Source organism: Paramisgurnus dabryanus, chromosome 3 (genome assembly GCF_030506205.2).
Source record: "Paramisgurnus dabryanus chromosome 3, PD_genome_1.1, whole genome shotgun sequence".
Lineage (NCBI taxonomy): Eukaryota > Metazoa > Chordata > Actinopteri > Cypriniformes > Cobitidae > Paramisgurnus > Paramisgurnus dabryanus.
This window is the reverse complement of record NC_133339.1, coordinates 34,610,800-34,637,815: the sequence shown is the minus strand read 5'-3', so window position 1 is coordinate 34,637,815 and position 27,016 is coordinate 34,610,800. Positions and strand designations below refer to the sequence as shown.

At 37.9% G+C, this 27,016-nt stretch overlaps 2 protein-coding genes across 5 annotated transcripts in view; one reads left to right on the top strand and one right to left on the bottom strand.

Moving 5' to 3' along the window:
- The window catches only part of LOC135743258 (E3 ubiquitin-protein ligase rnf213-alpha-like), a 58,473-nt gene extending 55,388 nt beyond the window's left edge, over positions 1-3,085 (bottom strand). For both annotated transcript variants that reach the window (XM_065260914.2, XM_065260996.2), the window contains exons 1-3: positions 2,927-3,085; positions 560-683; positions 140-294 (exon numbers count right to left, since the gene is read on the bottom strand). In XM_065260914.2, coding sequence (XP_065116986.1) covers positions 140-294; positions 560-662 — 258 coding nt within the window. In that variant the 5' untranslated portion in view covers positions 663-683; positions 2,927-3,085. The remainder of the gene's footprint in view (positions 1-139; positions 295-559; positions 684-2,926) is intronic.
- Positions 3,086-6,577: 3,492 nt separating this feature from the next.
- Positions 6,578-27,016, top strand: part of ttyh3a (tweety family member 3a) — a 54,889-nt gene continuing 34,450 nt past the window's right edge. For all 3 annotated transcript variants that reach the window (XM_065255389.2, XM_065255388.2, XM_065255390.2), the window contains exons 1-2: positions 6,578-7,456; positions 20,148-20,317. In XM_065255389.2, the coding sequence (XP_065111461.2) occupies positions 7,331-7,456; positions 20,148-20,317 (296 nt within the window). In that variant the 5' untranslated portion in view covers positions 6,578-7,330. The remainder of the gene's footprint in view (positions 7,457-20,147; positions 20,318-27,016) is intronic.

The window sequence follows — 27,016 nt, the reverse complement described above, 5'->3', positions numbered from 1 at the left end:
ATGTAAATTGTAATGTAAATATAAATGCAATAACATCTAGATTAAAAATGGCGGCACACCGGCACCATACACCTAGGATAGCATTGGGTAAATTCTGGGCAAATTTTTGTTATTCAGTGAATTATTCTTTGAAGAGCACCTTTTTCTTTAAGTTCAGGTTGTTGTCTTCTTTTCGTTGTTTTGGAGCTGTGTTTGCATTTTCGTCATTCAAAGATTCAGACCTGAGATCAGTTATTTCTGCATCCAAGCAATGTGGAATGTTCGAGGATGTGTGAGACTCATCTTGTGGCTTGTCTGATAAAAACAAAAAAACACAAAAGGTTTTTTACACAAACTAAGAACACAGCATCCTATTTCAATTTGTTGCAATGAACTCAACTTAGGATGTTCAGACAGAAAAAAATATAAAACATTTCCGTCACTTGTCTGAACGATCTGAACAAAGGAAATGAGAGTTAACTTTTATTAAATTTACTTTTAATTATCAGCAGAGATTTAAACAAACAAAAAAAATATTAATCAAGCTAAAATATAAATGTATAAAGACTCAAGCACTCACCTGGTGTTTGCTCAGAAGCCTTAGACAACAGCTTATTGCCACACCGACTGCAGAATACTGGAGACGTATCTAAAGACACGTGACTGCACTGCGGACACTCCATTCTGGAATGATGCCTGCAAAACTGAAACAGTAAGAGTAAACAAATGAGGAAAGATAATTCATTACTTAATGATGATCACACAGCCTTACTTGTCAGGTGATTTCTAAGGAATCTACAAAGTTTTGCTCCTAAAAAAAGCTATTTACCATGCAGAAACTAAAAGAGAAACTGTAGACCCCATGCTGTGAAAAGGAAAATGAAAGCAAAAAGCCATTACACCTCATCCCCGAAATGATCGTTCACCCAAATATTTTCATCATTTTATTGTCATTTTATAAAATCATCATACCCCATGTCCAAACAAATGCAACACAAAAGCAGATGCAGGGCTCCAGGTAACTTTTTTTACTAGGAGCACTATAAACCCTAATTGAACATTTTAGGGCACAGCTTAAATCAGCCTGCAAATGCAATTATTTATCCAATTTTTCTCAAAATAACTGTATTACTGACAAAATACTTTCATAGGCTTAACTCACACAAATTAAAATGTGCAGTTTTATTTTCATTTCAGAGAGATATGACTCGCATGGCTGACTAATCTGTTTTGGACTCTTCACTCTCACACACATACAGTAGGCCTACTACACTGCTGGGCTCGCAATCTATTGTCTTTCAACATAAAAGGTTGCACATGTGCAAGTACTTGTAAAATACCCCTCCGTTCCCCAATCCTGCTCACAAATGCGACCATGTGGTCACAGTCTGTAGCCTTGAGATATTAGATAGAATGGCATGGAAAGATCAACTTAAATAAGGCCACGTCAATGGCAGGACTTTTATTTTGAACTAACACTTAAAAGTGTTTGAGAAATAAAAACACATTACCAGACTTATAAAGTTATAAATGAAATTAAAACAAACCTTACTACGATATGAGATTGCTGACAGCAATTTTTATTTGTACTAAATTACATATAATCTCCTGTGTCTCTGACTCGTGTATCTTTATTTTCCCTGATTACACAACCAATCAGATGTCAAACACCGTGTAAAAAATGTGAATGTTTAACACTGAGGTCTTTGTGTACATCAACATGATTCATTTCCTTAACACTCACTTTATAGAAGTGTCCTATATTACGCAAGACCATAGTTAGAAGTACGCCTGGCTCAGCTACTCAAAATGTATTAAATAAACACTTTATATGCACTGTAAAAAAATTTTGCTGCTTTCATTTTTTTTTCAGAGTTGATTAAACAAAAATTTAAGGCAGCCAATTTTTTTACAGTGCCAGTTTTTAGTAATTTTTTTTAAAAGCAAATGTCTCATTTGCAGAGGGTCGTTTTCTGTACCAAAAGAGAAGTGTCCTCAATTGTGCACATTATTCTGGAACAGAAAATTATCCACCTTAAATAATTTGCCCTCTACAATTTAAAAACAAACTAAAACTATAGAAACTATCTGAGAATTATGACTATTCTTTTTCTCCTAAAAGTTACTCAGAAAACAAATTATGTTTGGTATTCTATTCTTTTGTATAACTTCAATGAATGTCCTATTCACTTATAAATGTTTTATGCATACTGTTTTCTATGAGCATATTTCTTGTGTCAAACTTCGTCGTGTGTAATTCCATCATTCAATTTTATCCTTATGTTGCTTGTAAAATAGTAAAATAAAGTTACATGTTTACATAAATGTTTAACTCGTACATTTATCAAATTTAATGAAACCTTCCACTGGAGGCCGCTGTGGCTCAGTTCAACTGTGACTGAAACTGCTCCGAATAAGAGGAATTGACCACAAAAACAAATCTAAATGTAAAGGTATTATGAGTTTTATTACTAAACACAGAGTATTTGTGCATAAATACATAAAAAAAGCTAAATGTTTGTTATTATGTTAATACCATCAGGTGACGTGACTGCGTGTCTAAATGGCAAACCTGTATTTTACAAATTCTAACCAACAAAATAAAACTTGACACCTTATTTCTATCTACAAGTTACAGGTTCACGATTTGTATGTAAAACACACTGATACCGAATCGGTAAACTGGCCCATCAACCGCAAAGTTAAAAGAAACTACAAACAGATAACGCAAAACTTCAGCTAATCAAGCTAGCTAACCAGAATTCCTGTCAAGTTTAAATTCTTAACAGCATCTGAACGTATTACTTAGGCACAAATGATCGGATATAGGATTTTTGTCCAATCTAGGGATGCACACAGTCTAATGTGTATTCCTCGATAGACATGCTAAAGCTAAGGAGCAGCACAATATACAGTAAATGCGCGTGCACTCAGGTAGGTCTCTTACCTTCAGCAGGTGTGTGTATTGTACTCACAGATGGACACGCGGGTCACAGTAGCCCATGTAAACTTGCATTATGGCACTATACATATCACAGCTCGATTCACGTCCATAGCTCAGAACACACGGAAGAAGATGAAGTAGTTTCTCTCTCGCTTTCGTTTCTGTCAAACTGGGTTAGGCTTGTAAGTTAACGTACAGTGCAATAAAGTTAGGTTGTGTTTTTTATTATCAGTAAATTGCATTGTCTAGCCTGAACCAGCACTTATGCATTTTTTCCGCATTTATTTATTTGTTGATTATGTTAGTTCATTGTGAATATCTTAACAAATAAATAACATGAAGTAAAATTAATTTATAAAAAAATAACATGAAGTAAAATTAATAAATGTTGTTGAAGTATTGTTTATTTGTTCAAATGTTAACTATGACAACCCTTACTGTATATTTTAAATGTATAGTATTACCTTAAAAAGTTTGAGAATCAAATATTCATTTACATTTTTAAAAGAAAATCTCACAACCATGATGTGCTGCTGTGTTTTGTTGCCAGTGATCTGTTCTAATGTAAGTTTGGGTTTAGTTTGAGCAAACTTTGTTTTTTCTTTTATTTATAATGATTTATTTAAATATTCAGTTCACATAATAACATTACAAAACTTACAAAACTAGATTAGAACATAATATAATTAATACAGAATAAAAGCAGTATGAAAAGCAATAACAACAAATACAATATAGATCAAGATATTATGACAAAGTGATTGCTGACTAAATACATTAAAAAGTTTGCAAGCCATGCAGATTGTACATGTTCTTATATGCTTTAATGTTAAGTGAAAGTGAATATTTTATCTTTAGTAGCCTATGGTCAAGATACAGGAAAAATATGGCAGCTGTCACTGGTGAGGGTACTCCCCCATTGACAGTTTTGGTACATATTTTTTTTTAAATTACAGTTTAAAAATATATAAAAATGTGTAGAGAATTTGCATTTCTTTATATAATATATATATAGGAAACTTAATAATTAAAGGATTATAAATGCATTTGGATCTGTCTCAAATGTTTTTAAAAAACAACAGTTTGGGGGACTTTTTGAGAAACCTTTCATAATGGTATATGAGATCAGGGATGCATCAGATACATTTATTTTAAATACATATTTGAAATACAAAATAGGCCTACTATTTTGTATTTTAAAGCTTTTGAAAAAAAATCTGATGCATTTGGTATTTAAGTTACATGTTTTTGTGTAGCAAAGCATTAAACATGACTATTTTAATTTTTTTATTTCATAATAGTTTATCACAGTTCTCACAAAAAAAAAACAAGGAATTATAATGTTTTTTTTGGGGGGGGGGGGGGGTAATAGGACACCAAACTGTTTCCCTATCTGTGAAACGTGCAATGTCTCATTGTGTTAATTGGTTGATTATGACATTACATAAGAAATGCTGCTGTAATCTTGAAAATTAACAAATTTTAATTAAATAATAATATTAAATAACCGACAATAAAATAGATTATTTAAACAAAGCATGTAGAAGATATACAGTTGAATAACTGTTCCCGACTTATGCAGTGTTTTTGTTGAATGTGTGTTTTGAGCTAGACACCAAACTACTGTAATTGTGCCAAGTTCCCATTACATCAAAATTATTATTAGGAACATCATACTAATACTGTGTTTGACCCCCTTTCGCCTTCAGAACTGCCTTAATTCTATGTGGCATTGATTCAACAAGGTGCTGAAAGCATTCTTTAGAAATGTTGGCCCATGTTGATAGGATTGCATCTTGCAGTTGATGGAGATTTGTGGGATGCACATCCACGGCACGAAGCTCCCGTTCCACCACATCCCAAATATGCTCTATTGGGTTGAGATCTGGTGACTGTGGGGGCCATTTTATTACAATGAGCTCATTGTCATGTTCAAGAAACCAATTTGAAATTATTTGAGCATGTTGTGACGTGCATTATCCTGCTGGAGATAGCCATCAGAGGATGGGTACATGGTGGTCATAAAGGGATGGACAAGGTCAGAAACAATGCTCACTAGGGGGCCTAAGGTGTGCCAAGAAAACATCCCCCACACCATTACACCACCACCAGCAGCCTGCACAGTGGTAACAAGTTATGATGGATCCATGTTCTCATTCTGTTTACGCCAAATTCTGACTCTACCATCTGAATGTCTCAACAGAAATCGAGACTCATCAGACCAGGCAACATTTTTCCAGTCTTCAACTGTCCAATTTAGGTAAGCTTGTGCAAAGTGTAGCTTCTTTTTAGTGGAGATGAGTGGTACCAGGTGGGGTCTTCTGCTGTTGTAGCCCCTCCGCCTCAAGATTGTACGTGTTGTGGCTTCACAAATGCTTTGCTGCATACCTCGGTTGTAACGAGTGGATGTTTCAGTCAAAGTTGCTCTTCTATCAGCTTGAATCAGTCGGCTCATTCTCCTCTGACCTCTAGCATCAACAAGGCATTTTCGCCCACAGGACTGCCGCATACTGAATGTATTTCCCTTCTTACACCATTCTTTGTAAACCTTAGAAATGGTTGTGCGTAAAAATCCCAGTAACTGAGCAGATTGTGAAATACTCAGACAGGCCCGTCTGGCACTAACAACCATGCCACACTCAAAATTGCTTAAATCACCTTTCTTTTCCATTCTGACATTCAGTTTGGAGTTCAGGAGATTGTCTTGACCAGGACCACACCCCTAAATGCATTGAAGCAACTGCCATGTGATTGGTTGATTTGATAATTGGATTTATGAGAAATTGAACAGGTGTTCCTAATAATCCTTTAGGTGAGTGTATCTTATTATCAAATATATTTTATTAACATTTTTATAGGCCAGAGCATGCAGTGACTCATCACAAGTAAGCTTGTTTTGGAGGTATTTTGAACTGTTGCAATCATTCTAATAATCCAGGGATTGCTTAATACCAAACCATATTAGAATGTGGTGCTAGGTTAGATGACACTGAATAAAACAATAGAAAAAAATGTGTAAGATTCACAAAGTAAGTATACTAAAATCATCTAACATTTAATTATTTGGATACATTCACTCTATTTACCTTGTCAGATGTATCATAAATATATGGTCAAACAACTTTAAAGAGATTTAAAGAGATAGTTCACCCAAAAAATCATTTATTCACCCTCAAGTTGTCACTGTCTACATTTCTTGGAGGTTCAAAAAGGAATATATTTGTAATAAAGCAGAGAGCAGAAGCACTATTGGCTTCAATGGTAGGAAAAACAAATATGTTAATCAGTGGGGCTCAAAATAGCTTCCTTTGTGTTCAGCAGAACAAAGAACAATTTAATTCATTTATATTTCAAGAACTACTGTAGTTATGCACATCGTGACTAAATAATGATCCTTTGATCACAGCGTAGTAATACATTACACTATATTAAACATTTTTTTATACTGTAGCTTTAGGCCTTTTGGTGAAAATATATTCTTAATTTATTTAAACATATTAAAGCTGAAAAACCATCATACTTTAATAGCTTTAAAATATCAATGGTTTTAAGAAAGGATTTAAATATAGAAACACAATACTGACTGTGAAGTACTGTGTGCAATATTAGTTTTAGCCACTAGATGGCAGCATTCCCAACAGTTCACTCATTGCGATGAACCTTTAGTATCAACGTGGGTTTGTTTCGGTGGGCATCGGTGTTGCTCGCTAGATCTTCCCTCACACTGGATCTCAGATCATCTCACCGAGTTTTGTCGTCAGAGAGGAGTTGCGTGGCGTCCTCTAACCCACGCACGGACATCTCGACTTGATAAATACCTTCTCCCCGGTTATTTTGGACTAATGAAGACAAAGGGGCGCTGGATTCTCACCCGCAGAGCAAACCCTTGAGATGAATCTCGGTCAACGACTGACATCAAGCCGGGAAAATGCATCGCACTGTATAACTGACTGAACAGTCTGGGACTGTTTCCCACATCTAAAGGATTGGGCTCTGAATGCATGCAGATCTCAGGAATGTCGTGCCACGCGTGTAGTTTTAATGCATCCAAACAATAGGCAGTTCGGAGAGGGAAGTAGGAGCTGCACGTTTCACTTCTGTTTACCAGCAGCAGCCGGTAACTGTTAGTGGATAGGGAAGACTACTCCTGTTAAGTGTTATGATCCAAGTAATCAGCTATCTAACGTTACCGAACCGATTTTTTTTGTTTTTAAATCGTTTTATTTAACCGCGGTCAGATTTTAGTTTTTAGACATCTCGTCATGGACGGAAACCGATAAATGATTTTTTTTTATCAATAAATATCGTCCTTAGGGTGTAACATTGTAAATGAGTCTGATGTCACTGTGTAGACCCTGAAGTGAACTTCCTGCTTTAGTTGTCGGCTGTGTTATTGTCATAAAGATCATGGCAGCCGTTGTGAATTACTCTCCTCCGTGGTGGGTTAACCTGCTTCACAGACTGCCTCACTTTAACCTACAGTTTGAACAAACCGGTAGTGATTTTCGCCCAGAGGATTCATCATACCAGCAGGTAAGTTTCTGCGTTACATCTGAAAAACAGCTAAAACCATCCTAAGAAGGTGGTCTAAGATGGTCTTCCCAGCCTGGCAAAACTAGTCAAGCTGGTCTACAAGTTGGGACAGGCTGGTAACTTACTGAAGTTGTCAAAACTCCGCTTAAACCAGGCTGAGAGAGCTAACTAGCCAACTAGCTTACGCAGGGTTTAGCTGTTTTATCCGCACGTAACTGCAGTCTTATTAAATGTTTTCTTAAAAAAAAATCTTCCGCTTGGTAAAACAATCCTGTTAGATTCAGCTTTTTGAAAATCAACAATGGTTTAACTATATAAACATATTTTTTATTTAGTAAAACATAACCAGTGAACCATAATTCATCAATCCACAAAAAATTGTTTACTTCCCTGTACCATAATAACACCACGGTTATTTACCGAGGACAGGGAAGTTTGAAGGGCTGGTGACGTCATCTCAATCTCATGTCCCAATTTACCTGAAATCACACCACATTTGTGGAGGTTAGTTTATTTAGGAGGTGTGTATAGATCACATGCTTCTTATTTCTCCTCTTTTGGGCATTTGTATGTCTCATAAACATGACTCTGTTTTTTTAATGGGTCAATAAAGATCTTTTCAACCTTTATGATTGCTTCATAATTGTTTTTGTTGGGCCCCACATCACGTCTCTTCACTGGTAAATACACACCCAAGTGTGGCTGGACCTTTTGAACTACTTGGCTTTTATGATAGGGAGACAACAGATGGCCTGGAAGCTAAAGAGTGCCATAAGCCTATAGTGACAATACCTTTAATTAAAGCGCCTTAAATCACGCTTGGCTTTCTGCGAAGGCCTTACTGGTGCTCACATTGTGGAGCATTTCACCCATAGAAACATTAATCTTTATTGAAAGTGTCTCATATTTGTAGTCGAAATTAAACATACATTTAGAATTTGGTGCCTATTTGACCGAGAAAAGGGGTGTTTGTAGTCTCACTCCCTCAACAAAGATATTGGACTTCCTTCTTTTAATGATTCAAAATGATGATTTTTACATCATTGAAACAAGAAAGTTCAACACTGAAATCTGTATTTCTCCTGTCTGAGCGGCAACTGAGAAAATGATGCAAGACCATTCAAACACATGACTGGGGTTCTAACTATACAAAGCTTAATGCAAACGGGTGAAGTGTCCCTTTAAACTAGTAGGTTACTTGGCCTAGAGGGCTCAAAACAGGAAACCAAGAATGAATTGTACTGTATCTGTTAAATACAATCAAGCCAATCAAATGCAGACTGCAGGTTTTGAATGACAAATGAGTCAGCCAGTACAATATGTGGACAGAGCTGAATACACGAACATGTTGTACCACAAAGATAAGAGAGAACATTCATGGTGTTTATTATTGATAATGTGTATAATATAAGCTGTCTTCAAAAGCATCTGGTTTTGTGTGCTTTTTGAAACATTTCCTTATCATAGAATGAAATGTTTGCTTGTTTCAGTTTTGTATGTACATGACATCTAATGCAGTCATAAATGGTGTGGTCATAATTACTTATTAACTACAACAGTTATTCCCATGACTGCATTTTTGTAAAGTAATGCCTAATTACTAATAAAACATAGTTAACTTAGTTTTACAATGGTAACAGGGTGTGTATAATCTTTCTTCTTTAGTTTGTAAAGCTGCTTTGAAACATTAGACTTGACCATCAATTCAGACATTTTCATCATTATATCTTCACAAACATTAATTTTAGTATAGTGTTACTAGTGCCTCTTCCTGGCATTAAAGAAACATTTGAATGAATTGTCCGGCTTTGATCTTCATAAAATTGTTTGTTCAGCAGCAATGTTCATCACGAGATGGTGAAACTACTTCTCATTTCTAGATGTTGTATAAAGGCAAGAATGAGTGTGTTTATTTCAACACATTAGTCTCTGCCTGTTAAAAGAGGAACGCCACATGGTGTTCATAACTCTCTATGGTGGTCTTCATAATTATCATCATTACCACCCAGAAGAGAGGAAATTAAGACAGAGCGGGATTACCTGGGTGGTATAGATGAAATAAAAGAGGATGCTAGGAAGGCAGCTGAGACTCTTTTTCTATGATCATAATAAAGCTCAAGATAGATTGCCAGCTGTCTGACAGCGTGTTAGGATCAGACTAAATGACATGAGACTTGTTTTTACAGTTGTGCTATGAGCTATGTTTCCCATGAGCTATGCCAATGTATCAGTTGTCTAGACATTGCGTTTGTTGTACACAGCTTAGTCTATGTGAAGCTTTTTATGCTGTCTAGAAGCTCATCTGCTTGGGAAGCGAGGGACTGCTGACTCTTAACCAGGAGATTTTTGTTTATAATTCATAGCCAGTATTCATGTATTTTAGTATCACTTTTGGGATCGTTCATATAAAAAACCCTTTAATATTTAATCCATAATAGCCATAGCTTGTTTTCACAATGTATTAATTATTCAGTTTTCTATAACCATTTACAAAATGCTTATCTTGACCAGTCATCGACTAAAAATGCTTTTTGAACATCCTTAATAACACTCGTTTGGAAATGACAGGAAAGCTGAATCCAGGACGCACAGACAGCTTGCATGAACAGTCTGTTGTCCATAGCATTTGTCATGGGGTCAGACCGCACGTAGTCTATGATAACAGACAGCACAGCTGAGGATGGGGGAGAGTGGACACCTGCTCTCCACTGAATGCTGCTTATTCAAAGGATTGGAATTAACTAGAGTTGTCATCTTGGTTGACCACTACTTAGGGGTTAAGTTCACTCCTGATGTCTCAGTCGGAGGGGTTTCCTTGATGTGCTTATCTGTGAACTTTGTCCTACTTTTCATTTTGCTCATATTTTTAGTTTTTTGATCATAATATCATATGGCAGAGCTGCATTTTGCGCAGAATTATTATTTATTGATACCACTGCGTAATGGGCATGATGTGACTGGTTGTTAATGTTGCTAAGCAGAGTATGCCAAGAAATGTGAAGTTGCAAAGCTTATGCATATACTGAAGTCAGTTCTGAATGAAGAATGGTGGCAAATGTTTAGTGCTAGAAGAAATCGGGTTTCCCTCCCCTTGTCTTGAGTTGTTTGGGCAAACGACTGACCCTAAAGCAGAACCAATGCTTTCAAGTTTTCTGATTGGCTGACACATGCTAACAGCAGTCACATACTTTTCCATGCATAGGACACAGAGACAAATGCTACTACGTAACCACACTACCCTTGAAGGACACATTGAATTGATATCTGTAAGGTTGTACTTGGTATTTCAAAAATACTTGTGCACCCCCAAAGCCTGGTTTGTTTGACTAGTGTGAGCGCTCTGTACCATGCCCTGGCGTGGTTTGGTTAATCTCGCCCTGGCCCGCATAAGTGGGCTCAGGTGTGGAGCATATAGCGTGAGCGCAAATCGCGCCAGAGGGCAGTTCAAATGGTGAGACCACAGTTGCGCGACAGTCACTCAACTTTATCTGCCTTCGTAAAAAGCTTCTGATGCGCACAGCACAGTTACGTAAATGTCTGATTGGGACGAGCAATAGATCGACTAAGCAGAAGGATTTGTCATCGCATCCTAAAGACTCAAAATAAAAAAAACTATTAGCATCATTTAGTAAAGCTATAAGCGAAATGGAGAGATTCAGGTGGATTGGGGCCATTGAGGGAATTTCAAGGGGGAAAGATTTTTAAGTTAAAAGTGTAGGAGATTTCCATCTTTTATCCATAATAACCTCTAAACTGTATGCAAAACAAGATTTTCTGTATCTATAGATTAGTGAAAATAAAAAATGTTCCCAAATAGAGTCTCCTAGTAGTCTCAGCCTTTTCCACCACTCGTTCTAACTAGGGTTGTGCCGATAGACGATAGTGTCTTGTAGGGCTGTGAAAATTAATCGTGCTAATGTGCGTTTTCTCAATGAATGAATTTTAATGAATTACGGTGAAATGCCGCCACATCCAAAAGCCAGAGGGCGCTCTCGTGCAGAAATGCATTTGTGCCACAGAAGAAGTATCATTACAAACGTTAATCCAGAGGCATATTTATATTGCTGTTCTTCAAATTGTTTTAGGTATTTTCATGATAATAAAGAATATTTTGAATGATTGTGTTTGACTAGTGATGCTTTTTAAAATGCACATTATAAACGACTCAAACTCATAGTGATTTTAGATGGATAAGCACATCCTACTGATCACAGATCCATAGTACACGCACAAGCTGTGAATAAAACACAGAATCGGAGCCTTGCGATTCAGTATCGATTTCAGACAGGTATTTTTAATGGGGAACGTGATGCATCGATGCACAGACCTAGTATCTTGTATCACAAACGCCAGACATATGAACAATAGCGGGCTTTCATTACAATAGTTATTATTATTATTATTATCATCATAATTTCACATTAACATGCGCATTGTGTGCTTTTTCTTGCATGAGAGGGTTGTGGGCTTCACTTTGTGCGAGAGAGCTTGGACTCTTGCTTGGACCTGAACCGAACGTGTACGGCATGGTCATGGATTTCTCATAGCACCTGAACTTGTAATGCACTTGACTCAGACTTGTAATATGCACATAAGCTTGTAATACGCGTGGCTCTGCCATTTCCTTGCACTAGAGAGGTTGTTAGATGCGCAAGGGTTTCAAACCACCCAGTGTGTTGTTCCAGCTCCCTGGCACGCAGGAAATTTCAGAGCACCTGGGATTTAATGATGCGCTCTGTTTAATGGCATGAGTTTTACGAAGGTTGCGGTCATGGCGGTTTTGCCCTTCGAGTAAATCAGTTTCTTTTTTGTCTATCAATCAAGTGCCTTGTCATAAATTAGTAAAAAATTAACAAATTAATAATTGGCGCGCCCCACGATACTATCGTGTATCGGCAATCTCACAGCTCTAACTATATCTGGTTTTGATCCCAATTCAGTGTCTTACTATCTATTGAACCTCACCCTTTCCCCTCCCAAAGCCTTCGTCATGGACTATTAATGGTTCTTGCATTGAGAAAGCATGACTGGCTGTTTTACTAAAGTTGAGACTGTGGGAGTTTGAGCAGTGCTTCTCACAAAGACATGGATGAAAGCCTTGGAAAGTTGGAAAGGGAGGTCCAGTCAGCAGGATGATGGATGAGACTAGAGATTGGGGTTTGTTTTGGTAAAATCATTGTGCCATTGGATGCCAAGGGCACACAAGGCGAGCTCACGTGTTTCCATTGGGTAGACTGCCACGAATTGATTATCCACGTAGTTTTGGGAAAATTCAAGCTCAAACTGAGCACAGCTTTGTGTTTGCTGGGTTTGGCATTGGATTGCAACTCGGTGGTGGCATTCTCATATTTAGTCAGAGGCAACATGATAAGCAATTTTATTAAGACGTATTTGGTTACTGGTTGAATGTCCAAGCTGATCTTTCCGGAGTCTGTTTGAAATTAAACAACAGTAATTTACACTGATTGTATCAACCCATGGTTGGGTAAATATGGTCAAACCCAGCCAATGGTTTAAATTAAGCTAGAAAATAATGACCATATTTAATTTAAACCCAACCATTGGGTTTGCCCATATTTGACTCAACCATGGGTTGAAAACACCTAGGATTTGATAACTCATATTATGATTGTCATGCAAGTACTTTTATTAAAACATCACAGGGGATATTTGCAGGTCTCACTGGTTAAAATGTCTGACTCCTAGTGGGAATGTAGGCTTGAACACGGCCTGAAGTGAATATTTGAAAAACTACTACATGATTTCTCACTCCCACTCCCACTACACAAGCTCCTGTGGGGGATGCTGAAGTATTCGTGACTGGTCTCTTCGTGTTGTGTGGGGAGTGATGGAAACATTTCCAGTTTTGTTCATTCAGTCGCAGAATTATTTTAGTCATCTCAGTGTGTCGTTTACAGGGATGTCGGCCGGCACACAGGAAGTGAGAGCAGGGATGCTGCTAATCTGTTTTGTCAGCGTGTTTGCGTGTGACAAAGAGCGACGATGCCATCCTATCATCACCCCAGACAGGAAACACAAGCTGTCTTTCTCCCAGTGGCACACGGCCAATGAATTCATCACATGATCGTCTGGTTATTAAGGATTTGCGGGGGAGTTGTTCATGAACTGGTCTAAACTCAGGCCTTTGTGAAATTTTTATTTGACTCTGAATCAAGGCTTTTCTTTCATACGGTAGTTTACAGTCAGGTGTTAACTACTGATTTCCTGTGGATGTTTATTGCCATCCAGTTTGCCTTCAGAGGCTGAATTGCTTGTAACTTTGTCTTTGAACACAAGTCTTTACTCCTCACCAACTTAATGCTGGTTTCCAAAAGAAATATCTGACCCACATTTGTCACTTTCGCTGCTCCAGTTGCAAAATGAGAGCCTTTAAAGAGCCTTTACGTTTACTCAGGAAGCCATAGAGCTTTCTCAAAATTAAATCCATGAAAGTGCTTTTGAATAGTTTATCAGTATGGAAACCTAAAACGTGAAATTTTCATTGTAACAATACAAGGAATATCAGATGTGACTTAACATGTGACTTTGTGGCATTTGTTTTAATGTAATTTGGCAAATGCATAATTCCTATTTTTATTGTAGGTTTTTGTTGTTTTTTCTTTGTTCTTGTAAAAAGGTCTACTTTCACAAATTAGTTCTTGTGCTTTAGACTCTGCCAGGGCGAATGAAACGGTCTCTCTGTTTGACTGCTGTGCTATATTCATTTATAGAGCCTCAGTCACAGTTCCTTATAGAAGAATTAAGCCTCTTTCATAGAAAGCCATGAACTAAAGCTTGGTAATTAATAATTCAGAGTCACTTAACAAAGGCAAATTCATTTGACTGATCTTCTAAATAATGCTTCTATAGATGAAGATAGAAACATAAGTGTCTATAGTATGTAGCTCAAAAAGTAAAGCATTCCATTTGCAAAAGGATGGTCACGGTTTCAAACTCCAGGAAGCACGTAAACTGAAAGAAATGTAAAGATTGGATGCACTATAAGTCACTCAAATGCGTAAATGTAACATGACATTAATGTTTTCCCTATACCCAATCCAGCACCATAAGATAGATGTTTGTGTACATGGAATACTTCCTTTCCCTGTAATGTGACAGGAAAAAGGGTGTGAAGTATTTTTTAACTATCAGGAAGATGGCCTGGAGCAGGAAATGCGTAAGCACAGTGATCTTGTGTTTCAAATTCTGCCATTGTACTTGGGCAGTGGTGTTGCCCTCAAGGGTTTCTCTGTGTTGGGCCCTGATTCAGCGAATGCAAAAAGGACATCCATTAAGATAATCTGCTGAAGATTACAGTCTGTTTAGAAAAGCTGAGTCTGGGTCTTTTCCTGCTGCAGATCTCTTAGTGGAAGAAGAGAAATGTTGAAATGGTGTAATTTCAGTAACCCCATTGGCACAGGTTCTCTCAAGAGTTTGGGTGCATTACTTTGCAATTGCCTGATATGCCTGTTATAAAGCATAGGAATATTAATTTAAAGTCATGCAAATTTCTTTTTCATAAACAATATTTTAAAAAACATTGTTGGGATAAGTGTTGATTGGGATTAATAGCCTGTAAGATCGGCGATACACAATAGTATCGGGGGGCGAGGCAATAGGTTACTCATTTATTTATTTATTTGTTCATATTTTACTCATTTATGACAAATCCCTAGATTGGTGGAAAAAAGAATCTCATATACTCTTAGGGCAGCTGGCAATACAATCACAACTGCAGCATTCTTAAACCTGATGCCATTAATCAGAGCGCTTTAAAATTTCTTGCGTGCCAGCGAGCGGGAACCCCTGCCCGCCCAACAACCTCTCTAGTACAAGGAAATGTTATTGCCGCGCATAATACAAGCTCAGGCGCAAAGAAGAGTCCATGCCGCGTGCATTACAAGCTGTCTTGCACGCAAAAAGAGAAGCCCAAGCAGTCTCATTAAGGAAAAGCATTAATAATAATTTAAAGATGCAATTTGTATAATTCGTGCCGCTAGAGGGCGCCAGATCAAAACAATTACAATGCGGTAGATAAATGACGCTCTGAAACAGCGTGGAATGATGGGATTTGTTGTCTTTAACTCAAACGCTGATGACCATCAATCAGACGAGAGCGAGAAATCATGTTGAGAGATGTGGTAAAGTTATTAAGTTTTATAAATGTTTTGTTTAATGACATCTTATTATTTCATTATGTAAGCTTTCATGTAATGTTCAAAACGCAATTGTTAGTCTGTATTAGTCCAATATGATGGTGTGTTAACACAGCACAGATTTAAGGGTTCAGATTAACAAATTTACCATAAACAAGCGAGTGGCCCGTAGGGCTAGACCAGAAAATTCAAATATTCGTTCCGTGGGTTGACATTCGATTTTCAGTTTTGAGATTCGAATATATATATATAAATATTTTTCAGCGTTAATGCAGAGCTTTTGCCAAGCAGGAAGTGTGCTTCACGCCCCCGCTCTGTAGGTGGCGCAGAGAGACCAACATCCATAGCCAACAGCCACCAGTGGAAGAGATTGCCTCAAACGGAAAGTGCTACCGTTTTATTACAGTTTGTTGAACTTCGTTCATTTATTTTTGTTGTTTTATTTAAATAGCCTACCCTTTACGTTGTCAGTAATTACTGTGCTGATATGGGAATGTTTGTTTGTTTGTTAGAAAAATGTTAGGCTACCTTATTAAAAGTATTGCTCTTGTGTTTTGTTTCACTAATGCTGTTCTCGCAGGACGCGTGACAGGCACGCCGCTCCCGGCTTGCTTGCTAGTATTTTTAAAGTTTATTTCTTAAAGTTTATTCTAAGCGTGTCACATGTCCATATTGCACGAAAAAAAAGGCACTACAGTCCCTTGAGTCCGCAGCAACACATCCGCCACATAATAAAACTGTAGATAGACAGACACACACACACACACACACACACAGATTCCTGCCTTTATTAAAGAGAAAAATATATTCAGCCGCTCCTTCCGAAGCTTCGAATATTCGATTTTATTTCTACTGTAGCTTCGAAGCTCAAAAAATGGTATTCGGAATAGCCCTAGCGGCCCGATAGATGCTATTAATTCCGCATTTGTCCACTACACTGTTATCATGTGGTTTCTACGTCAGTAAAAGCGGTTACAAAGGGTAACGTAGATATTTATGTCATTTACAGGCGACTGCACTGCCCCGTGTCACTGTTTAGGGCAGCAATTTTTTCATAATTTACAAGTAGTTGAAAACATTAGAGATATTGTTAGTAATCAGCTGGACAAAATATATAACGCTGGACTAGTGGTTTTTGGATATTTTACTATAAATATCTTACAAATTGTACCTTTAAGACTATAGACTGTTTCAGCATAAACAAGCGGCTTTCGTGGAAAACGCGTAACTTCCGGTAAACTCTGCTAAAAATAAATGACAACAAAGCCCTTTTAAAGTAGTTTATTTATATAACAAGCAAAATAAACAACAAGTAGATTACCTAGGAAGAGTTCAGTTTAGCAACTAGTCAGACCATTAAACAAACAGAAACTGGTAGTTAAGTTGCGACCAGACGCGTAAATGCGTTACCGCATGTGCGTCCGATGAAACCACATATAACGGCCAAACATACCAACTAGCGCATGAAGGCCCACTATCGGACAACTCTAGTTGGGACTCATGTTATATTAGTCAGACCAACCGTTAAAGGTATTTAGTGTAAGAGTTAGTTATTCCAAACAAAAGCTAATTTAAAATGACCTTATTCGGTTTATGCTTTAGGTTTTTGGCCTTGTGTGTCCAGATATTTTCGGTTCTAGGCAAGAATTTTCATCTAGATACATTAGAAGTGCAGTTCATTTAATTATCTTGTATTAGTGAAGGAGGTTAAGTAGAAACGCACAGCGTTTTCCATAAAACACTGTGTTGATTTGATGGGCCCAAAGACTTGGTAATCACATTCTACAAACACATTATCAGAGTTTGTCGACTATGCAGTCCAAGAGCTGTTATTCTTTGTAAATGAGGGTATTTAAAGACTGATTAATCATATCGAGATTGCTTACTGGCCACTCTCCCAGATAGCCTTGGCAGCAAGTCATAGATTTCCACGTCCTCCTTCTTCATTTCGCCCATCATCATAATTCACACCTCATTTTTGTAGATCCTGCCTCACAACCATTGTTATTCTGTATGCATGGGACATTAAAGTGATTGGGTTTTTAGTTCGTTTTGAGTGAAACATTGTCGAGTGTGATAGCAGTGGGTGATTTCGAATGGTTCAGAAGACATTCATGTGACATCTGACTTAAAAAAAATTTTTATAACTTTAACTAAGAGAAATTTAGTGTGCCAAATGAAAATTTGTTATTTAATAAAGACAGTTATTAAAATAAACAAGTAATGACAAAATAATACAAACACAGAATTTAGTAATCTGCCTCCACAATGCCAGCAAAATGCAAAAAGTGGCAGTCGCACTGCGATTTCACCGCTTGCCTCGTACTGTGTAAAATGCCCTGGTATTTTTTCTGGTCATTATTTTATGATGTCATATTCTGCTTGTTGACAAGATGTGAATACAGAGAAAGTTTCGAAAGAATTCACAAAGATTCATTTCTCTTGATGTGCCACTGTCAATAGTGGACATTGTTCTTTGTTCATTTATTCAAAGCTCATAGAGCAAAAGCCTTAATCTTGTTGCTAAAATTAGATCATGGTTCTTGCTTTTTGGAAATGATAGTCTATTTTTCTCTGTCACGCAGAAATGTCAGTCAGGAATGAAATAATAAACATTCTCATAATTGAATGGCAAGACGAAAGCACAGAACGCTGGGATTTAAATATTTCTTTTAACTGCAGTTTGGTTAAATATTGACTGTAAAGTCTTTGTAAATCGCCAAGGTAACCAAGTTATATGCCTTGTAGACCTTAAAAGATGTGAAACACGTCACTTAGCCATTTGCTAATTTGCAAACTTGGTTTCATTATTCTTAATGCTTCAATTCAGTTTTTACATTTGTTTTTTGTTTTTATGAAAAGTGTCACACTTGACTGCAGCAGGCACAATGATATTACATAGTGCCCGGAAATAGTCCCCTGCTATTAAAAGTAACCAAGGGGACTATTTTAGGGAACTGCGTATTTCACTTTGCCTGCTGCCGCCATGTTACGGCAGTAAAGTCCTTGATTATTACACCCGTTTGAGAGTATAGTTCCTAGCCATACCTTACCAGAAAATCACAACTTTTAATTTTCCGTCGGTCTTAGTACACGATGTAACTACAGAATAGTCAAGTTTTAAATAGGAAAAATATCCAAACTCTTAGGTTATTTTTAGCGTGATGCTAATGGTCTAATCAGATTCAATAGATTATGCTAAGCTATGCTAAAAGTGGTACCACCAGACCCGGAGATTGGCTGAATGGATTCCAAAACGGTAAAAATCAACTCTAGGGGAGCTGAAAAATGAGCATATTTTCAAAAAAAGTGGAATGTCCCTTTACTCGAGTACCGCCCACTTAGAAAATGCAATTTGGTAATCTTTAGGTATTTTAATCCCTTTAACCCTACTGACTGTGCTTTTAAGATCTTCCAGTTTTTCAAGTCTGACTTGCTGGGCAAAGACTTCTAATGAAGCCCTTTTGAGCCACTAGAATGGTTTTCCCAGCTTTGCTGTGATCACACACTGTGAGTTTGATAGACAGCTTGGCTCAGGTTGAAAGCCATATGGAAACGATGCGATTTGGGAGATTTGAAATGCCTGCATGCGTTCACTGGGTCCATGGAGATTAAACGACTGGACACCGGGCCAAGCCCATCATGGGTGTTTCTGTGTGACCTCTTCCACTGGTAATCCAAAACTAGGTCTGTTTTCAAGGAAGTTGACTTCAGATGATCTTAAAGTGCTAAATCCCAGTGTGGTTGTCACAACATGATTGTCAGAGTAAAGTGTGGGTCTTAACCGAGAATAACTCTGACCTCATTATAAACAGTAATGCCTGTGAAGGTTATTTGACACAAGAGATTCAGTTGGAGAGGCTTGGTTTAGAGCGGCCCATATGCTAGTTTCAATATAAATGAAAGGATATTGTCATGAGGTGCCTGTTATGAAGTTGTTTTAGTCGTATTTAGTAATTTAGGCCAGGAAACTAAAACGCAGTTTATTAAAAGTATAGCATAAATAAGCTTGAGAAAGTTATATGTGGTCCCCATATGGTTGTTGCTTTGTGTCTCGTTTAAAGGACTAGTGTGTAGATTTTTGCAGCATCTAGTGGTGAGACTGTGAGTTGCAACCAACGGCTCAATCCACATCTTACCCTTCCCTTTTGAAACGCATAATGAAGCTACGGTAGTCATCGCAGGACAAAAGTGCCATAGTTTACACTTAGCATTAACATGTTATAGTTATGCTTTAGTTTGATGTGTTACAGATTGGTTTTTTTTTTGGTGATTATTTAGTAATGCTTGCACAGAATAGCAAGACTGATGTGGTCTACATGTTATCTTTAAACTTGAAGACTTTATTATCGGACTCTGATGTTTTTTACAGGCACCTGGAGATACATTTTATATAGTTTTGTGCAAAAGTCTTAAGCCCCACCAGCTCTGTTGTTTTCCATATTTTCCATTATATTTTTCACTCGTTTTATTAAGATGCAAACAGAAAATTATTCTTTATTCTTAATAGTTTCTCTCTCTCTCTTCTCTTACAGTCCATTCTGCTGCTGGGTAGTATAGCTGTGGCATGTTTAGCCTTGGATCTTATCTTTCTCCTCTTCTATTCATGCTGGCTGTGTTGCCGTCGTAAGAAGAGCGAAGAGCAGCCGAATGCAGACTGCTGCTGCACTGCATGGTGTGTCATCATCGCCACCCTCGTCTGCAGGTGAGTCTGGACATGTCTGTCTATTTCCGTCTATAGGGGTGGGGTGTCATGTTTTGAAACGGTCACATTTTTCCTTGTAACTGCTTTATCAGTGTCTCATTCAGGCCTGGGACGACACATGTAGTCACTTGTTTGTTTGAGATCCGCTGTGATCCGTCTAAGAGCTCATGCAGTTTGTTCCCCAATGAATTGCCTTTATCAAATGTTCCCCTGCTGGCAAAAGTCATTGTGCTTGTTGGAGTGTAACAGTAGTGGTGCATTGTGGGTAGGGTTTAATTTCGGGTAGGAAAGTCATTTGTGCACTAATCTTTCTGCAGTTTATGCAAAGCTGTCCCTCAGCTGCTGTGAGCTCTTGTATGCAGTTTTAACACCCACTATTGCTGGTTTAATTATAGTTGGTTTAATTTCACCTGTATCCCCGAATGAGACTTTTAATTCTTAATTTTGGACTGAAGTAAGGATTATACTAAAGAGAAAATGTAAACTATACTTTGATCAAATTACATCATCTTTCAACCTAGGGTTTGAAGAAAGAAAGTATTTGAAATCTTCTGTAATATTTTTCAGGTTGGCATGTACGCTTGTTTGGTGCACCAAGGTTCGGGTGGCAGTATTCACATCTACTTATTTTAGATGGGAATACTGCTACTTATTTTAACCAAATTTGCCAAATTCATACCGCACAATCTAAGATATCTAATATCTAATAAAACTGTCTGTTAATATTGGCCTAAAAAAAATCTTTTTTTAAAAGCGCATTAAAATTTCCTTTCAACAGCATAACAATCATAAAGCACATAATGCTTTAACCAGATTTAGTGATTTTCAAAGTTTTTAATTTAAATGTATTTTTTACAATGCACATTGTTTAAAAGCTGCTTCTGATTTTCAGTTATTTAATGCAAACCACTCGAAATGATTCAAACATTCACACTGAATTGGTAATGCTGGGTTTTGTTATGATGATGTTCAGAGCGAGACAAATGAAAGGCATTTGGTGGGAATTTTGGCCCGGCTATTGTCCGGCTCGACAATCCTGTCTCAAAAAACCCTGTTGCTATGGCAGTGGCTTTCCCGGCAGTTCCTAGCTTGTGGTTCTTGACATTATAGGCCATCGAAAGGGACTCGCACCCACCCTCCTCCACAACACCCCTCACATCTCATGACCGCTTTTCATGTTGAGTTCATGCTAACATGCGCTAGCTCTTCAGGAAGCCCGTCTATGACTGTGTGTTAATGGGAGAGCGCCTGCTGTGGTTTTATGTGGGTCTGTATTTCTTTGTGTATATTCATAGTTTAGATGTCAGACAGAATGGCAGGTGAGAACTTTATGGGCGCTGTGAGTAAAACACTGAGCAGTAAATGTCAGACTCCGTACATGGTCTCCAGCTGGGATAAAGCTGTAAAGAGCTGAAAGACGTAGCTAACACACAAAGGAGGGATGTTTGTTGTCACTTCATATTGGACATTTGTGTTCATTAAAATCGAATAACTTGTCCGCCTCTGAATTGTTTCTTTAGTTGCCATAATCATCAGCATTTTAAAATGACATAATTTGTTTGTATTCAACTGAAAGTCATTTACATGACATTAACATGAGTCTTAGGTTGTTAGAAAATAGTAATATTTGACCATTCAATTTACATTTACTAACTAGTTCATTACGCATACACGTCACTTATTTAAATCCATTTAGCAAAATTCCACAGGTTTTCCCCCACAAGCAGTACCCAAAAGTTTTAAGGTGTGAATTGCTCCTCACACATCTCCTTCATTGTCTAGCAGTTTCACGTGCACGCAATCTCTCTCTCTCACATTGAGTCTATTCTCTTTATCACTGCGCAGCTACTTTGTCTCTGTCTTTTTCACTTTGAGCTGTAAGGTTGCAGGTTGAGCAAGTAAAAGTCTAGCATGACACATCTGGTCCTGTGGAGAGGTGGAAATATGGAGAACACACTCTGGCACGTGTTCACAGACCCCCTCATGATTCGAGCCACGGGCAGCGAGATGAGCCCATTTTCAACACAAACACCATTAATAACCATCACACCTGCAAGCAACATGACTCATGATTTTTTATAACATGATGATAATTTTCTCATAATGTACCGCCGCAGTCAGTAACACCCGTAGGCAATGAAATCAGTTTTATTATAAGCATAGTTTTTAATAGCTGCATGTCTTTTATTGAAAATATCCTTTAAAGGCGCATTGTGTAACTTTCTGAAGGATCTCTTGACAGAAATGCAATATAATATACATAACTATATTACCAGTGATGTTTAAAGAACTTACATAATGAACTGAATTGTTTTATTACTTTAGAATGAGCCGTTTTTATCTACATATACCACGGGTCCCCTTACATGGAAGTTTCCGTTATGTTTCTGGGCGTTTTATCAATACATTGTCTCAGAAGATGGCATGTTTGTCCTGTGGCGGCTACCGTACACAGCTATGGACTAAGCCGTTGGTTGCAATTCACAGTCTCACCGCTAGGTACCACTAAAAATCTAAAAGGGATAGTTTGGCCAAAAATGATATTAAACCCATGATTTACTCTCCTAGATGCATATGTCCATCATTTTTCAGAAGAACACATTTTCAGTTATTTTAGAAAATGTCTGTCTGAAATGTATTAGATCTTTCAGTTAATCAAATGTAAAGTTACAGGGTCCACTCCTTCAAGACCATAAAATGTGCATCCATCCTTCACAAAAGAAATCCAAATGGCTCCACGATGATAGACAAAGGCCTTCTGAGGGTAATCCGCGCAGTGTTGTTGTAGAAATATCTAAATTTAAAACTTTATAAATGAAAATAACTAGCTTCCAGTAATGCCGCCATCTCAGACTCCTCTGTATTCAGGAGAGAGTATCAGCGTAGTGTACGCACTTTTCTTAGTGACGTATGACAAATTAGGAGGGCGGGGCACAGAGCAGCAGCAGAGAAGCCTCCGTAAACTGCGTACGCCTTCATCTTGAATGCGGACGCGACCAAGATTGCACCAATACCAAAAGCAAGTTATTTTCGTTTATTAAGTTTTCAATATGGATATTTCTACAACAACATCACACGGATTACCCTCAGAAGGCATTTGTTTATCATCTTGGAGTTGTTTGGATTTATTTTGTGAAGAATAGATGCACATTTTTTGGACTTGAAGGAGTGGACCCGGTAACTTTACATTTGATTAACTGAAAGATCTAAAACATTTTCTTAAATGACTGAAAATGTGTTCCTCTGAACAGTGATGGACATTATGCATCTCGGACAGCTTGGGGATAGGGCTGTGTACCCAACGTCGATATTTTTATGGTATCGAACGAAAAACTCTGTTACTATGAGTATCGAAAAACTATTTATCTTTCGGTGCCAAATTTTGGTTCCAAAAGCCAAGCGGCTGTGTCTGTGTGAGCCTGTACTTTCATGTAAGGACTTAAAGCGCCAGAGATTGGCTGTCCACCACCACGTGACGGGGAGGATTTCTAAAGATACTCGCAGTCACCCAACACAAGTGTAGAAAGGATGCAATATGAGAAATATACAGAAAGGCTTTGTGACAGTCTAACCAATTGAGAGAGCGCAAGTATGGCCGTGCTGTCTCCGTGAAAGGCACGTCAACCAAAACGGCGCTTCGCCTAAACTGACGAGGGGTTTCGATTTAAAGCACGCGTGCAGCGTGTCTCTCAAAGCTTAAAGGGGACAGAGAATGAAAAACCATTTTTACCTTGTCTTTGTTGAATAATGGTAGTCTACCCGCATGCACAAACATATAAAAGTGCTAGACATGCTAAACATCTCAGTCTCATGGAAATTCCTCTTTAAGAAGTGTCAGCCAGAAAACAGCTCAATCTGAAAAACTGATGCTTATGACATCACAGGCATCTCACTGCCCCTCCACTTTAAAATAATTGGCTAAATTTTTTGAGTGGCAGCAAAGTCAGCCAATCAGTAATGAGATTGCAAGTTAAGCCAGTAGGGGGAGCCAAATAGGTGCAAAACCACTTGTTTAAAATCCCCCACCCTAATAGAGCTATCTGAGAGAGGTTTTGAGGAAGCTTTTAAGGCATTACAGACCCAAACAAAAACAACAGAACAAGGATAAATACTCTGTTCAATCATTCTATGTCACCTTTAAAGCCCAAAACTCACGCCTGGTTCGGCAGCATTGCAAGATTTGCTTTTTTCTGATCATTAACTATCCGGTCGTAAAAAAACAAGTGTAAAATGCCCTCCGAGACGGATTTAAGTCTGATCGCTCAAACCTCTTTAGGAGGTGGTCTGGGGCGCATTTCAGACGAATCTGGAAGTGTAAATGCATCTAGCTTATGAAACCACATATGTCAGCGCATAACTCCTCCCACAACGTACTCATCGGATTAAAAAATTAAAACAAATAATTTATTTTTTGTTTGAGTCATTGCCAAAAGTACACATTTTATTCACACAACATTTCTGTGTTCTACAAAGATTTGAAAATGAAACTTATAAAAACGTATAACAGAAATTGTGTAACGTGTGAAGATTCTGCGTGGGTTCATCCTTTGTGAATGAGGAGGAAATAAGCTTATGGCAGTCATCCAGTGAACTGTCTTCCTGTGGACCCTGTGGATGTCTACATGGACGGACTGTTTAGCGAAAGTCTCTTGAAATGTTTACCATCTGTAATCTGAACTTGAGAATGCAAACTCATGCCATCAGATTTAATATTAAATGAGTCTGTTTCCTTTTAAAATAGAATTGTAGGGTTTGTCTTCCTTGGAAGAAAACTCGGTGGTGTAATCTCTGGAGTACTGCTGATGGAATCAAGTATTTCTGAGCTCTTACAAGATGTCTCAGTGGATGCATTTAAAGGAACACATGAGCCTTCGCATACAAACCAGAAGAATGTTACTCAAAACGTGCAATATTCTGTCCATCCACAATGATTCACAAAGGGACTAAACAGTTATTGTTAACTTGCTTTGTATTTCATTGATCACTGCCTGTTTTAAATTAAAGAAATGCTTTTGGGATAAACCAGCCTATAGTATACAGGACATGCAAATGCACAGCCTGTGATGTTGCATGCTTGGACTTTAGATCTCTTCAGCTTTGGGGCACATTTTAACTGCATAGTGTTACGCTGCATAACTGAAGATTATGGAAATCCAGAGCAAGGTTCTGAAGCCTTTACAGTGTTTATGATAATCAGCTCTTGGCTTGACATTGAAGCCACTTCAAAGTCTCAGATAGCATCACTCTGCAGCTCCACAAGGGAATTTTTGAAGAACTTGAAACGGGAATATATGAGCTATTTCATGGATGTGTCTGTCAGTACCTCATTATAAATTATGCAAATGATAAATTTGATTTTAATCTCATTGTTAACTTAGGTTGTTTTAACTGAAGCCAAAGTCTTGTCAAATTAGTTTGTGGTCCACCTGCAGTTTTAATGGGCAAAATTAAAAATGAAAATTTTTCTCATCCTCATGTTGTTCTATACATGTGATGAACACAAAAGAAGATATTTTAATAAATGATCGTACACAGCTGAGCTGATTGTAACCATTGACTTCCATAGTAGGAAAAACAAAGACGATGCATGATGTGTGCATACCATCATTTATCAAATTATCTTCATCATTTATCACAAAAGTGGTCGAAAGCAAACAAAAGAGATGAATAAAACACTTGTGATCCAATCGTCCAAAAGCATCTTAATACCAGGTGTAAGCCAAGCCTCCGGCATTAAGTCACCAAACCCATGTCATTGTAACCATGTGACACTCCACTTAACCAAATCCCTTCTGACTCGGGATGCTGTGCTAAATAGGGGGTTGGGTAGACCTGGGTGAGCAGCATAAGCAATGAGGTCGGCACTGCTGAAGTGCTTAGTGTGATGCTTCTAGTCAATGGAGTGTTAGTCTCTAAGGAGCATTTAACCCCGTTTCCATTGGCTAACAATCACAGCTCATTACTCATGCTATAAGTTATGCAACGGTTTGCATTATAACATCAGCCATCGTGGCATATTTGTCTCTATGATTTGTTGGCAGTATATCTGTAGAGACCTGAAACAATGTGCTGGAGATATTGGGCAGCGAGGGGTCATAATAGTGATAACAGCCTACAGCGATGGGACCATTGATCTGACCTTGGGTCATATGTTGACGTAGAACCCACCGCCAGATACAATTTCTCAGTATAACCATTATCTCGGGCTGTCAATTTGCAGATTTATGTATCTGACCCATTGAATTTCACCGCTGGCCTCTATTATCTTTAAGTTTTATAGCTCACTCCAATCTGGTACCCGTTATAAATAACTATCATAGGTTCTATAGTCATTGTCTTTTTTGACTATCATGAGGGTTTATATTATGATATCATTTGAAACTTTACATTTTAAATGCCATTTATATAAATAGGTATTCAAACAGTAATATCAACTAATACCATCTGTACTAAAAGGCATCCACATAAACTCATAATTACTCCTGCTCACGTTTGAATGACAGCAGAGAGACTCGCCCACCGTCTCACAGACCGTCCCCTCACAGTATTCAGCACAGATGCGGTCGAAAGTGGACAAAAGAGACCGATTTAAATACCAGGTGTAAACGTAATGTGTCTCTCTCGTCCACTTGTGATACGATTGATGAAAACACATCTTAATACCAAGTGTAAACAGCCCCTAAGATGTGTTTTCATCGA